This window comes from Anthonomus grandis, chromosome 7 (assembly GCF_022605725.1).
Source record: "Anthonomus grandis grandis chromosome 7, icAntGran1.3, whole genome shotgun sequence".
Classification (NCBI taxonomy): Eukaryota; Metazoa; Arthropoda; class Insecta; order Coleoptera; family Curculionidae; genus Anthonomus; species Anthonomus grandis.
The window spans coordinates 35,795,705-35,811,848 of NC_065552.1; the positions used below are offsets into that span (position 1 = coordinate 35,795,705).

Here is a 16,144-nt window from a genome sequence, read left to right on the forward strand (position 1 = left end):
AAGATGAATGAGGATGAAAATAATTTTTATTTTAAGAGTTTTCGATAATGCAAACTGACGCCACTGATCAGAAAATACATCTTGAGGTATGGGAGACATTTACCAAATGTTGTTAACCCTGGAATGCTACTTGGGGTACATTTGTACCCCATCATTAATCATATCTCAAGTTAAATGGAAGTGGGCGGGGAACGAACGCCGACGTCTTATTAGTTTCAAGACGCGGCAAGTCAGTTCGCGTGCGACAATTGACATTGGCACACGGTTTTTTCTTTTCGAGGTTTATGATATTTGGGGTTAGCGCGTACTCCAGTGTAGCAGTTTAGGTTAAATATACTCTGTGATTATTTCGCTTCTCAGTAGATTTTGGTAATTTTGGTGACAGCGAGCCAGAAGAGGATGAAATACGCGGCAATCAAATCAATCTTAATTCTTTTATTGCACCAGAACAGACTCAGAATACCTTTCCATCTGATACAGATTCGGAAGATGACAATATACAGGCATCATTGGCAGAAATACAGGCGATCAACAGAGATATGGTGGAAATTTTACCAGTGCCTACCAAATTAAGGGGTAAAAATGGGTTTATGTGGTCAGGTAAGAAAGGCGCAATTCATCGTACACCAAAACGAAATCTGGTTTTGCATTTACCTGGAAACAAAAACGAAGCAAAACATATAACATCGGGAACTGAAGTTTGGAATTTATGTTTCACTCAAGAAAATCTCAATAAAATTACCCAATATACTAATAACGAGATCCAAGTTCAACAATTGAAATATTCAAATAAGAACGATGGCCAAGATACTGATGCACCTGTTATTACGCCAGTAGGTAAGAGACCCTCTTGGACTAAGGATACAAACAGCATTGAACTCCAAGCACTTTTCGGGCTATTTTATTATGCCAGTGTTATGAAAATGGCCGGATTGACCAAGTAACTATTTGATAAAGACACAGGTATTCCAATATTCCGTGCTACTATGCTCGAGGCACGTTTCAGGTTTTTGATAAACTGTTTTCGCTTTGATGATAAGCAGTCCAGAGCTGAAAGAAAGGAAACTGATAAGCTTGCAGCTTTTCGAGAGGTATTTGAGAGGTCAATCGTTAAAATGAAAAACATATATACTCCTTCAGAATATATTACAATTGATGAACAATTGGTTGGTTTTAGAGGGCGATGTCCTTTTAAAATGTACATCCCTTCAAAGCCCAATAAATACGGAATCAAAATTCTGTTGTCCTGTGATGCCAAAACAGCTTTTGCACTTGATGCTGAAATTTATATAGGTAAAGGTTCCACACCAACTGATGTTCCTGTAGCTCAGTATTACTGTAATAAGCTAACCAGTTCTGTCCAAGGAACAAATAGGAACTTGACCATGGATAACTGGTTTACTTCTATTGAGACCGCGAAACATCTTTTGGAGAAGAAAATTACCATTGTTGGTACTGTGAGAAGAAATAAAAAAGAAATTCCTGAGTCGTTTTTGGAACTCAAAGAAAAGAATCAAAATTCTGCCATGTTTTGCTACAGTGGACATCTGACACTGTTATCATACTGTCCACCCAAGAGTGCTAAAAAAGCAGTAATTATGCTTTCAACAATGCAAGAAAAAGGTGATGAGCCATTTACGACCAAGTTACCAGAAATAACTCAATTTTATAATTGTACAAAAGGAGGAGTGGATACTTTAGACCAGTTGTGCCACACTTATTCTACTGGTAGAAAAACACGTCGCTGGCCATTATGTCTGTTCTATAATTTGTTGGATATTGTGGGATATAATTCAATAATTCTTTTTCGTGGCTCTGGTGAAGTGAATAAAGAAATTGTAAAGCACAGGAGAGAATACCTCAAGAAGCTTGCCCTTGACCTGGTCAGACCGCACATGATAAGTCGTTTGGAAGGTCCAACTTTGAGGCGCGAACTCCGTGAAACTATATGTAGGGTCCTCAAGATAACCACTTCAGAAGAAGTACCTACTATACAACAACAGTGGGTAGGTGTGTGCTCTATCCCAGAAGAGAGGATCGAAAATCGAGAGTAAGCTGTGCTGTATGCAAAAAGTTCGTGTGTTTGCAACATCAAAAAAAAATATGCTCAGTGTGTGCCGCATGAACATTTTATTATGGATGTGCGTTAAAAGTGTTCTTAGAGACTCGGTTTAAGTTATTATTTTTCTATAAGTGAATAAATTTTTGGTTTTTCTAAAATACGACGTGTTTTATTTGGGGTACGGTTGTACCCTTGTGTAGCAGATGCAGAGTTGGAAATAAGTGTAGCATTCCAGGGTTAATAAAATATTATCTGAATTATTACTAACAAAATATTTTTAAAATCTACGATCCATTAAATTAAATATATTAAATTCAACATGTATTTTAAAAGTTAAGACGTTCATGCCATTCGCAGTTTTTTTTTCTTAAAATGGGTCCAACAATCGTCGTCTTATATATTAGCATGTTTTTAAGAGGAGACTTTGTATACAGAGTTTTCAAGAAATAGTGACAGTACGTATTTATTAAGATAGGCACCTTGTGCAGGATTTTCAATACAAAATACCCAAACAACAGGATGACGTCAATCATTTTTGCCACGCCACAAATTTGTAATATCTTAATATTTATTAAAATGATTTTTAATGACCAGGTGATGAATGATAAAATGTATAATTAGTAAATTCGTTCAAAACCAACAAAAAAGCTGTATGCTCTTCACTTTATCGGCGAGGGCTGTATTATTAGTAGTAGATGAAACGTCTGGGTCTGTCTCTAAACGTGAATGGCAGCAACTCATATTTGTATTTCTTTTGAAACAAACCTGTTTTTATAATATAAAAAAGTTATTGGTAATTAACTGAAAAAATACAAATAATTAGAAAATAAAAAATATTTTACTTGCCCAGGTTTTGCCTTTTGAAGTTTAGAGCTATTTTTCTACTTCAACAAATGAGAAACTGCCAAAAAAAATAATTGATTTGTTTTTATAGTGACGCGATTCTCATGCAAATATACGTTCCTTTAAACATATAAAAATATAAGACACTATCAAAAAAAAAAAATCGACAAGCGCGCACACAATGGTGACTGACTTACTCTTATGCGCTGATGTTCGGTAGAGCATCGCGGCATTGACATTCTTGTCAGCATTAACTGGAACAGACATTTATGACCGTTATGGACACGCAGAACTTTTTTGTTAGCTCTGGATTGTTGATTAATGCGTGAACAAAATGTGTTGTTTTACTTACATACATGACCTAGACTTTACAAGGCATCCCATAAATAATGACAAATAATTTAACAGAGACCTTTTTTAAAAAAAAAAGCTATGTTACATTTTCTTAGTACAAAAGTCAAAGACAACCAAGATACAGGGTGACAAACTAAATATAATGTTTTTTTGAATTTTGACCATAAATTTAGCATCTTAGTATTAATTGTTTTTATGCTATATTTGAAGTTAAGACTCGGAAATTAACATGCAAATATTTAGAAAATTAACAACTAAAGAAAAATTTACTAAAAAACCTAAAAATTATTATACCAATGCATGACTGAGCATGAAAAACAAACTTTCACAACGGTTGCTAATGAAATCGCGAATATTCGTTTTTTTTTAAATATTTTCGGAAGTATTCGGAATTTTTGAAATTTCAAAAGGGCGTTTTAATGAGCACCAAATTGCGCAACTTTGCCTCAATTTAACCGTCCTCGTATCTCTTCTAGTTTACGCGATCCCAACGGTGAGGCTTGAATTTGGGACACCCTGTAAACTATGGGATAGCCATATTTGACATATTAAAGTTTGAGGTTTCTGACACTTTTCCTTACTATTGGCACATAGGTCAAGAAATTAAATTTTTATTGGTACATTGAATTGACAATTTTTTTCTGTCTACAATGATGTGTCACACCATTCGACATATGAAAGTGAGATTAAATGAAGACAAGGAGGTGACTGAGAGAAGTTTAATAAATACAAAACTAAACTTCCCCCTATAAATCTAATCTGTTTAAGTTTTTATTTTTTTAAATTACTAAGTGTGGTTGGTTATGAAATATAAGCCCAGTATATTAGGGACTTTATTATCCAAATTATAAAACTGACGGAAATTTCGCATAGCATACGGCATATTTTTTTTTAACAATTAGTTGACTGAATTTGATTTTTTTTAAACTTGTATTGACTAATAAAATATCTTACATCAAAGATAACCAACCTAAATATACTTTTTGCTTCGCCTTTATACTTTTTGATTTTAATCAAGCTTTACTATAGCGGGACGACTTCACCTTTGCTATAGTTTGTTCTATTAGAATATCGGGCGCCTTAAATATTTACCTTATTTGTGGAAATGCATAACAGTTTATAAAACTCGAAGAATTCGTTAAAAGGTGTTAAAATTGAAGCCCGTGAAGTGAACTGAAGTGAATAAGACATGATAATGAGAATGAGATTTCCCGACATTAGTGATTTCTTTGACCTAAGAACCCCCGGAACCAAAAATCCCAATACAATTCTAGGTAATTTTCCAGAATTCTTGCTAAAAATATTATGTAGGGTAAAGTCGGGTGAGATGGCCAACGGTTAAAATTTGAAGAACGCGCCATGCGATGGCGCTGCCAGCCCTCTTCGCCAATAGTCATTTATGCACAGCACAGCCAGTGTGTATATGTTCACCTCGAGATCGAATTTGACCGCCGTAATAATAAAAACAATATCACGTCCCGGTGAAATTTTATGATATATCTGTGTTACCTTCTACTGTGAATGTATGGGCAAATAATTACTGCCGAATTTAACATATTAGGTGAGTAGAATGTTCATTAATTTTAAATACAAATAAAATTAAAGTAATCTTATAAAAAATCAAAACCAACATAAATATGTATAAAAAAAGCAAAGGTGACAAAAAAAATCATAATGAAATATACAGACAGTTATGAATAAAATAGGACTCAAATGATTGAATTAAAGTTGATTAAGTGTCAATATATGATATGATAAGATAAAAGTGGATAACATGTTTGGCTAAACCTAAATATTATGTGGTTTTGATCTTTTTGAAAAAAAAATGGTTATGATGTTAATGTTGTCACCTGTCCAATCCGTACCTGTTGCCATGGATGAGACTTGATCTGCGGGAACTTGAATTCTGTATAATTTGGATTCATTTCTTTGATCTGGTCTTTGGTGGGGGTGCCCAAAACTTTGATGATTTCGACCAACTGGTCGACTCCGGAATCGCCGGGGAAAATCGGCTGGCCCAAGAGGAGCTCCGCTAAAACGCATCCTGCCGACCACACGTCGATTTTCGTCGTGTAATCTATTGCGCCGAAGATTAGTTCTGGAGCCCTATATCAATCACAGAATTAGATCGAGTCTTATCAATTTAATTCAGTCTATTAAAAAAATGCAACCTACACTATTAAAATTACTGATGCATTTTACTTGACTCCGCTTTACTTCATTTATTCACGTAAAATTTCACAAAAATCAAAAATTAATTGGATCCGAAATAACCTTGGTCTGTTTTTTAATAACAATGGTTATTTGTTGTCATTGGTGTGGATCGGTATTGGCGGCTGGTTTTTTAAGACAGACTTGCTAATGTTTCAATATCTTAAATCTGTCATATATTTTTAGTTTAGTAAATTAAAAATACACAGTCTATATTTAAAAAAAAATGACTTGTAGAGGCTTCATTTAAGGGCTTATAATTCCGTAGGAGGGAGCCGTAGGAGTATTTTATATTGAAATACAAACTTATTATCAGATAGCGATTAATAATTTCTATGATTAATAGATCTATGACTAATAGAACCCATTTCTTTGTTCTCAATATTTCGTCCAATATTTTAGTGACTTCTTCGGGAGAAAATACAAGAGAACGTTATTTATATACACTGGTGGCCAAAAGTAGATTGACAAATTCCATTTTTATGGATATATTTTATCTGAAGCGAAGGAAAAACTGGTTAAGCTTATTAGTGTTCAGGAATGTAAACAACATAGTTTGAAAAAACAAATTCCATAGATTTTTATTGCTTGCACTTTTTCTCAATATTTCTTTTATCAAATTCCAATAATTTTGTTTAACTACTAGGTGGCCAAAATTGGATTGACAAACAACATATTTATTCAGTCTCTGAGTTTTATGCGTTGGTTTCTGTTGATTTGACTTTCCTTACTATTAGTTTTGAAAAATATTCACAATGCCACATGGTATAACTTTATCGATCGATATTAAGATGCGAATTACCGGAAAGGGGTTAAACAGGCGGATATTGCTCGAAAATTTTCTCTTTTGAGGGCAACAGTAAGTCAAATAATAAAAAATTTTAATCTCCGTAAAAGTGTTGTTCCTCTAAAAAAAACTGGCCGACCAAAGAAACCACTAGTCGTGTTGACAAATTAATCTTGAAAAAAGCAAAACTTGACCCATTCGCAACTTCAAAAGAAATCAAGCTGCATTTAGAAGAAGAAGGTGTGGGTTCAGTTAGTTGTCGTACCATTAGAAGGAGACTTCAATATAGTGATTTAAAAACAAGACGCCCTGCAAAGAAACCACTGCTAAGTTTAAAAAACGTATACGGGCGCGATTGAGCTTTGCTCGAGAACATAGTCACTGGACAGTCTCCGAATGGAAAAAGGTTATTTTTAGTGATGAATCAAAGTTCAATTTGATTAATTCGGATGGCTGATGATATGTTAGGCGTCCTGTGAACCAAAGGTATGATCCCAAATATACGGTGTCCACAGTCAAGCATGGAGGTGGTTCCGTGATGGTGTGGGGGTGTTTTTTTACACTTGATAGAAGGCACGATGGATCGTTTCATGTATAAAAACATACTGCAGGATGTTATGGTACCTTACGCTGATGAAGTTATGCCACTCAACCACTACCTTCAACATGATAACGATCCGAAACACGCATTCAAGGTCGTTAAGCAATGGTTGACCCAAGAAAAAATTAATGTTATCAAATGGCCGTCACAGTTACCGCACCTAAATCTGATCGAGAACATTTGGGATTACATTGATCGTCACATCCGATGTAAACATTTCAAAAATAAACAAGAAGAACTTTTTGAAGCTTTGAAGGCATGCTGGATATCCATTGACACGGCCTATATTGACAATTTAATTAGGTCAATGCTTAAAAGGTTGGTGGAAGTGAGAAAAAATAGAGGCTATGCAACGCATTATTGAATAAAACTGAATTGAATAAAATTAAATAAAATATTTTTATTTTAGTAAGCTTTGAATTTGTCAATTTAATTTTGGCCACTTGAACATTGTTTAGTTTTTTATTTTTTTTTTTTTTATAAAATTGGGTATTACGAATAAATAGTTTAAATATAATTAAAAATTACAAATAGGCTCCGTTGTTTTTTAATCAGGTACTGTCCCACCTAATTTATCATTTCCTTAACCGCGATATAAACAAATTTGAAAAATAAGTAGTTGTCAATCTACTTTTGGCCACCAGTGTGTAAAAGAAGAACAAAATTATAAATTTCTTAAATATTGTCTGGATGGCCTGGAAATAGTGTTTTTCTCCCTTAATGTGTCTAGTTATACCCAAAAAACATCATTTTCTTTGCATCCTCTTCTAATTTTTAAACTGAGATAGGGATATATAAATGAGAATTCGACTTTTACATTTATTTTCAATATCATCGTTTCATTTTCTAAATAGAGTCTGGATCTTCTGGAAATAGTGTTATTTTCTTGTACTGTGTCTAACTATACCCTAAAAACATCATTTTATTGCCATCCTCTTGAAATTTTCAGATTGAGATAAAGATATATAAATGAGAATTCGATCTATCCATCTTTTTCTGTATCATCGTTTCATTTTCTAAATAGTGTCTGGATCACTTGGAAATAGTGTTTTTCTCCCTCAATTGTCTAATTCTCTTCTAGTTTTTAAATTAATACAGGAATATATAAATGAGAATTTATAGTTTAAACTATTTGAGTGATTAAATTCAATTTGTCTAACGTACATATCCTCCGTACATACGATAAAATTTAATATAGTTGGATTCAAAAATAATCATATACAGGTTAGTTTTCACAAAAAGCCTAAAAAATGCAGGCGCCTCATAAACGGCCTAATATTATTTATCAAATTGTGAGATGTTATGATTACTGTATTTTTACAATTATTTAGCACATTTTATTTTGCAACTTTAACCCTTGTGGATGTATTGGGTAAAAATATACCATGAGCATTTAAAATAAAAGATATCAAAAAGCAACTATTGAGGTTTCAAATTATGCAAATGTGTACGTAAAAAAAGTATCTAAAGTAGTGCTACTAGTGAACTTTACAAATCGTATTACTCACCTGTAGTATCGACTACAAATATAAGAAACGTTCGGTTCGCCTCGGACCAGATGCTTGGCACTACCAAAATCACAAAGTTTCAGCACGCCAGTTTCCGGATCTAGCAGTAAATTCTGCGGCTTAATGTCTCTATGGCAGATGCCCAAAGAGTGAATGTAGGCTAGAGATCGGAACAGCTGGTACATGTATAACTGGAATTACCAAAATACTGGTGAATAGCGATCAAACTAATCAACTGACCAATTAATTTATTATACGTAGCGTATTTGACTATGAAGCATATGCAACAGTTTATAATTTAAACGTGTTTGACATCATATAATACTTTGATTTTGTATTAGATTTATTTATTTTTCGGATATGAAATTTTATCTGTTAAATTATAATAGATGTACCATTAAGTTATTTATTATTTTTCACAGATAAATATATTTTTTTAATGTAAAATTCAAACAAATTATTATTATAAGCATATTTGTAATATTATAAATGAAAATAAATACTAATAAATATATACTACAAATTGTTTTTTTTAAACTGTTCCTTAGTACGTACCTTAATAAAGCTAATAGGTATAGTTTGTTTAGATTTGCTATAATGTCGCGCCACCTTGTAGACCGTTTCGGGTATATATTCCAAAACTAGGTTCAGGTACACCTCATCCTTCTGCAAAATAGAACGTTTTTATCAGTTAAAACATTCCCATAAAATCATAACAAAAAATATACTATTCAAACTTGGGACAAAGATGGGAGTCTCAAGCCCACTATGAAAATTCAACAAAAACATATATTTAACTTTTAAAGCTATACAATTAGGTTTTCATTTCAATTAATTGGCTGCATTCTAACCTAAATGTTTATTATTTACAGAGTGGCCGTTTAGATGACTCCACAAATTGCTTTCTCAAAAACTGTTAATGTTTTGGTGTATTTATATTGACATTTTAACGTGAAATTCATTGGATTGATTGTAAAAGGGAGGGGAATTAAATTGAAGACAAGCATTCGATTTTTAAATGAAATTATTTCATAGGCAGTACTCGTGATTTGGTATAAATTTTTTAACGTATTCTGAGCTCTCATCCACACACATTACGATCATAAAAACACTATTGGCTTTTGTAGACTGTATATAATACAATGATTTAAATTTCCAAATTGTTAGGGCTAGTAATAGTAATAATGTTGTTATATAGAACACTATCAAAAGAAATAAAAATATACAGATATGCACACATACACACAGGCTTCGTTAGCGCAATACAACGTACCGGATGGAGCCCTCAACTTATTTTTTAACCCATAAAAATAACGATTAAAGCAACTACTATAATATAGATCCAAGTGAGAATAATAACTAACAAGATAAAAAATAAAATACCGCTGTGGTTCCAAGAAAATTAAATATAACATTTATTTAGTAACCTGTATAGGTAACTGTTTAAACAAATGCACAAAAAAATATATAACCGCTGATATGCGAAAAAACAATACAGTAAGATTAAATCTTCAACAAGTTTGAAAGTTTATCTATGAAAGATCAAATTTTAAATCCGCCAATTTAAATTTATTTATTTACGTTACATAAACAGAATCAGCCTAGTACAGATTAAAAATTATAGAAAAATTTTCTATTTTGAAGTACATCAAATTAGTTAATTAAAGCAAAGGATAAGTACCAATAATATTTCTTATAAACTACATACACATTGATACATGAAAAACAACATCAAGCATTAAATATCAAGAACAGAAAAAAAATAGTGAAGAAGTTGTTCATACTTGCAGTGGACAAAATGAAATTCCTGCAGTCTTCCTCCACTTTTATTTATTAAACATTCAGTTTCTTTATTTCAGTTTCTAATTCCCGACATGTTTCGGACACAGTGTTGTCCATCATCAGAGGATAAAACGTTTAAAATTGGTATCAGATATACGCCTCAGAATTGGATTCCATGTCAAAAAACCTTCTATTTACAAAAAAAAACACACAATTCAACAACAATCCAATAGTAATGAATAAAGGGTTTTTTTTTTAAATCGAATCAAACCCTAGGGCGTCTGTAGTATAGCTGATACCAATGATAAACCTTTTATCCCCTGATGATGGATACTACTGTGTCTGAAACATGTCGGGAACTTTAAAAAACTGAATGTTTAATAAATAAGTGGAGGGAGACTACATGATTTTCATTTTACTTTAGAAAAATAAACAATTAGTATTGGGATAGAGCCGGTTTCGTTCATAATTTCTAACGGATGGATATGTATGAGCTGTTGAGGGGGCCGATATTGTTATTTGTATCAATAAACTTCATAGCCCTTATCATTGAAGTATTGTTAACAGAATAGCTATTATAAAATTCTAAATAAAACAGATCCTCCTCTCCTCACTCAAAACTTTACCTGGAACTTTGAGATTTACAGTACCGAGCAACTCTGGAAATATTGATTGACCATTCAATAGTTTGTGAAAAAAGTATATGTATATCGAAAGCAGAGCTCCTTTTTCTCAAAATATATATATGCATATAACATTATATAAATAGGATACAAATGATAATCCACAATTTCTACATTATACTTAAACCAGGGAGCTTCCCAAATGAGAGGCCACGTATACAAAACCGACCAATAATATCTGAGTTCGCAAAGTAGCCACCTCAGCGCTATTGGTCAGAAATGTACCTCACTCTGATTGGCTACTGTTTCACAATCAATAACACTATGAATTACTGTCAGAAGGTCGATCGAGCCAATCAGAGTGAGGTACACTTCTGACCAACAGCGTCGATGTGGCTACTTTCTGAAACTAGCGATCGTTCATTTTTGGGTGAGTAAGCTTATAGCATACAGATCAGTTTCCTTGACTTATTCCGAACCTTGTCGGAATAAATAGTAAACTCTAAATGTCGCGGCATATTCAATAATTATTGATCTCACATGAAAGAGAGAGAGATATTTATTATAGAAGCACTGGTAACTTAGACCTTTTGGCAGAATTGTTAATAGTTATATAAATAAGCAAGTTAATACATCTATAAAATGTCTATGTACAATATAAGAGTATGTGTATGTAAATAGATTGGACAGACAGATAAATAAATACAACAAAACAAATAAATAAATCTAAAATATCTATGTACAATGCTCGTATATATTAATGATCTGAATAATAAACTTTAATTTTTTTTCAAATCTTTGAGTATATTTTTGTCTCTTTTAGAAATGAGATAATTAATTCATTGTATTTAGGGCTAAGTAGGGTTTGGATATTGTTAGTTAAGTTATATTTTATCCTAGAGTCTTTATACTTAATACATTCAATTAGTATATGCTGAACTGACAGAGTTAGATTGCATGTTTCACACATTGGCTGGTTTGTATTACTTACTACTTATTTGGTTGCTGACCTTTTTGTACTAGATATTCGTGGGTGATTTTTGTGTGGCCTATTCTAAGTCTAGTTACTACTCTGTCTTTTCTTGTGAGGATTGATATTTTATTTCTCAAGAAAAATTTGTCTTTGATTCTATATAGTTTATTGTTCTCGTCTATTAAGGGAGAAGTTATTTATATCTTTTGCATAAAAATGTTTATGTATGGGAATTGCATTAAGTTGTTCTTTAGCGAGTAAGTCGGCTTTTTTATTTCCCTTTATTCCAATGTGACTGGGGATCCAGATGAACATGATATTATATTTATGTGACTGTGCGTTTTCTAATTGGTGCTTAATTTCAAGAGCAAGTGGGTGTTTTGGGAGATATGATTCAATACATTGTAATGCACCCATGTAATCAGTGGCTATTAACCAATTTGGGTTTTTTAAAGTAAATAGATGTTCAATTGCTTTATGTATTGCGAATAGTTCTGCTGTAAGAATCTCTGTTGATTTAGTCAGTGAGAAAGTTTCTTCAAAATAAGTATTGTAATAAGATGATCCTACCCTGTTTTTCGTTTTAGACCCATCTGTGTATATAATATGATGATGTTTGAATTTAGTTACATTGTCTAGGAATAGTTGCCTAAATGTAGGGGCTAAAGTATCTTTCTTTGAATGTTTTGCTAGGACCTTTATTACTTTAACTGGTGTTAGTGTCCATGGTGGGTGTGTGTATGTGTTGTAGCTGTATGCTTGTGTTTGTTGAATTTGTAATGTCTGCTGTATTTGTTTCAGTCTAATGTTTTATCTCACATGAGTGCAATAAACAATTACAAATACCAATTGACAAAAAAGACTGTTTATATTGGCTAGAATATTTATATATCCCATGAGCTACCGGATTTAAAAATTCACATCAAAAGCCATGTTTCCATAATTCTATAGGTTATATATAAACAGGGAAAATTATATAGGAAACTATAGAGCGTTTAAGGTCATCTAGAAATGAATAGGTCGATTGTGGACGATTTCAGGCGCACGCCTCACAATCTTATTGAACCTCAGTTGGAACCTAATGTGTTGAATGATTAAAAAATATTGTTCTAGCATGAAGGTTTTTACGAAAATGTAACCCGCACTAAGGATTCAATGGATTTACGTTTAAGATGTCACCGTCAATGACTTTCTTTTTTCATCCAGTAACTTCTGATAATGTTCGGACTTTTGGGCTAAACGTGTATTTCCCGCCTGTTTAAAAGGGGCAATTGTCATTCCACTTCGTAAAGGTGGAGACTTAGATCAACCCTCTAACTTTAGGCCAATATCAATTTTATCTACCCTTTCCAAAGTTGGTTTCCTTCATGCAGAGACACAAAAAGTCAATCAAAAGGACACATGGATTCATTTTTGGGTTCCTGGAGAGTGTTTAATTGTCCCTGAGTAATAGAGAGACGGCGACGATAGTATTCTCCGATCTATCCAAGGCTTTTGATTATGTAGATCGTTGAATATTGCTGAATAAGATTAGAAGGTGTGGTTGCCAGGGAGTGGCTGCAATCTTGTCAGATGTTTGTTGTTTCTGGGTTATCTTCGGAGACATTAATCTTGAAGGTGTGCCACAAGGCCTCGGTATTGGGACCTATTTTATTCTTTTTGTATGTGAAAGACAATTTCTGAGTCTGGTTGTTCAATTCGTGGATTATACGTCTGACGTTCATGGTCTGGACAAGACTCTTGTTTTGGGTTTCAGGTGCAATGTTCATGGTCGTTAATTTCATGACTGTCCTGTCTCTGCATAATAAAGAAAAATGTCAATTTTTATGTCTTGTTATTGACGGAAATCTAAAAGTCGAAGACCATATCTGAGTCTTACGTCCCAACTGTCCTCGGAATGTTTAGCAGTTAAATGTAGGAACTAGGAAGGGTAGCTGCATCCTTTGCATTGATTGAGTCGCATCTCAGATATAAAGTGCCTTTTTGGGGTTTGTGAACAAACGGTCTATGATTCAAAAAAAGTGTGAGATATTTTTGTTCTATTGGTTTAAAGAGTTCCGGCAAACCACTCGTTATTTCGAAGCAAATTTTAACAGTTCACTTACTATTTATATTGGAAGGAGCCACATTCATCCATAAATCTGATAGACCACCATCAAATACCTGGACATGTTACTTGTCAATTCCATGATTTTCCTTTGCCCATATCAACATCATCTCTCACTCGGCTTATATATATATAAGACGCAAAATTTATAATCATCTCTCTCCATCAGAAATTTAGCCCAATGTTTAAGAAACTCTTAGAAAATATAATTTTGCCTAAAGCCTATTATAGCCCTAAGGAGTTTTTTTAATGATTCGTTTCAGTAATAGTTTTATGTTCTCTTGAGTATGTTAACTATGTTATTCTCTTTTTTAATTATTTACCTACCAACAAATATGTGTCTTCTTTTGTATGTGTAGTGTTCATAAAATATCAATACTTAATCGTTACTACTTATACCCAAGATTTGAATCTTTTGTAATAAAGTAAATTACCTATCTATCTATCTATACCTAAATCAAAAAATAACACAAAGTCTCGGTCTCGAAAATTTTATTTTATGAGTCAAAGTGGTGACACGTGTTTCGCTCCTAAGAGCATTAAAAAGGTTAAAACACGACCGATTAGGTCAAATTATACACATACACTGAACGATAACTATAAGTTTAAAAACTGACGCCACAAATATAAGAAAAAAACAACAATATAGAACTCGAATACAAGAAAAATATTAAAAAAATAAAAAGGAACCATCGAGATTTGAACCCACAGCCTCACAGCAAAACTGGTAAGGTTTACCGCGTGGTTATAGCCACACCGTTCCTGCGGTATCTTGACAAGACAGGAGGGGACTATATAATGTTGAACAGATGTTGACTAGAAATTTTGAACTGGGACTCATTTTTAATGATTTGAACATGAACACGTCGTTAACACAAGTCAAAGCTGGGCTCTTCTCCGCTCTTGTAATCTCCAGCTTCTCTAGAAGATCCAGCTTTTTGCCCTTCTGGCAGTCACGAACCACCACCACGTTATTGGGACAGTGTCGGTGTCTTTAAAGTTGTTCTCCAGACTTAGACGTTCTTGGACCCTTGTTCGAATTATCCTCCCAGACTGTCCCACATAAATTGCAAGTAATTGCGTATCCTATACCTGCAATAAGTAGTGAGAGGGACGAATAAATCTTTTCAAAAAATAGTTAAGCAGGTCGTAAGGTCCAGTTGACATGTGGACGGAATACCTTTGCCTGAATTGTGGTTCAAAAAACTCAAAACTTGAGCAAAACCATATCATCATTCAAAAGCAAAAAATTCATAATTGATATGTCAATTTTCATGCAAAACTCAAACGCACTCGGTTTTCTTTAGGAGATAATGAAATCCTACTAACGAGCTATTCAGATTTAAAAGAACTCCAAGGTACAACTTGTGTTAAATAATAGTAGGGCAACTTCTCTCCTTCTTCTTAATCTACATGTCCTTATTTAGATCCTGGGTCTTCTGGACTTTTGTTAAGTAATAAATATCTATGCTATGGCACAATATATATGGCCACAGCATCGATACAGCGCAGTTTTCGTTTTTATACTGTTCACTGTCTTAAATAATAAACCCGTAGCATAGCAGTGGATTAGAGAGTGAAAGAAGAATCACAGAGTAACAATTTGACATATATTTAATGCTTTTACAAATATGACTAATATAACCTCTAATAGTATGTTTTAATCGAATATAAATTAATTTATTTTTGCCTAATAAGATTGTAGATATAATAGTATAGGCTGCAGATATATACAGGGTGTCAATTTGAAAACTTCCCACCCCTATTATCTCGAAACGGGTTAGGTTTTTATAAAATCGCTAGGACACGTCGATTTTATTATCGAGGGGGAACAATTTTTATGCAGAAATCACTTCGCCTCTTTCAACCCCCTACCCCCCAGAACCTCCCTCTCAAAAATCTTAAATGGCAATAGGGGTTGAGTGATACCTCATTTGAAAGAACTTTTTATTCTCTACATTTTGGCGCCTTATTTTTTAAATTTGAGTGCTGCGTTGCCAAGTTAGGGTTATTTAAACATTGTTAAATTACTTATTATTAAACATTATTCCTGTAAGTGTTTTAAATACGTTGAAGCTATGATTTCTATTGGAACGTATTTGACCATAAAGCGAACCGGTGCATTTCTCACTGAAAGTGTTTATCAATCCAACAAATTCTTTTGGTCATGAAAGATAAACATTTAATTTTTTTTCTTTTTTGTTTATTTTCGTTTGCAATGGAATTCGTCTCAATACAGTTCGATGATATGATCCGAAATTTAAAATAGTATTTAGTGAACTTTCCTACCAGT

The 16,144-nt window shown here is 33.2% G+C and overlaps 1 protein-coding gene across 7 annotated transcripts in view; it reads right to left on the minus strand.

The window, feature by feature from the left end:
- The window catches only part of LOC126738978 (protein kinase shaggy), a 66,555-nt gene that overhangs the window by 18,296 nt on the left and 32,115 nt on the right, over nt 1-16,144 (minus strand). For 4 of the 7 annotated variants that reach the window (XM_050444494.1, XM_050444490.1, XM_050444492.1 and 1 more), the window contains exons 4-6: nt 8,922-9,032; nt 8,367-8,557; nt 5,110-5,365 (exon numbers count right to left, since the gene is read on the minus strand). In XM_050444494.1, coding sequence (XP_050300451.1) covers nt 5,110-5,365; nt 8,367-8,557; nt 8,922-9,032 — 558 coding nt within the window. Of the gene's footprint in view, nt 1-3,039; nt 3,160-5,109; nt 5,366-8,366; nt 8,558-8,921; nt 9,033-16,144 lie in introns of those variants that run through there. The other 3 variants (XM_050444496.1, XM_050444491.1, XM_050444495.1) reach the window with 2 other exon arrangements.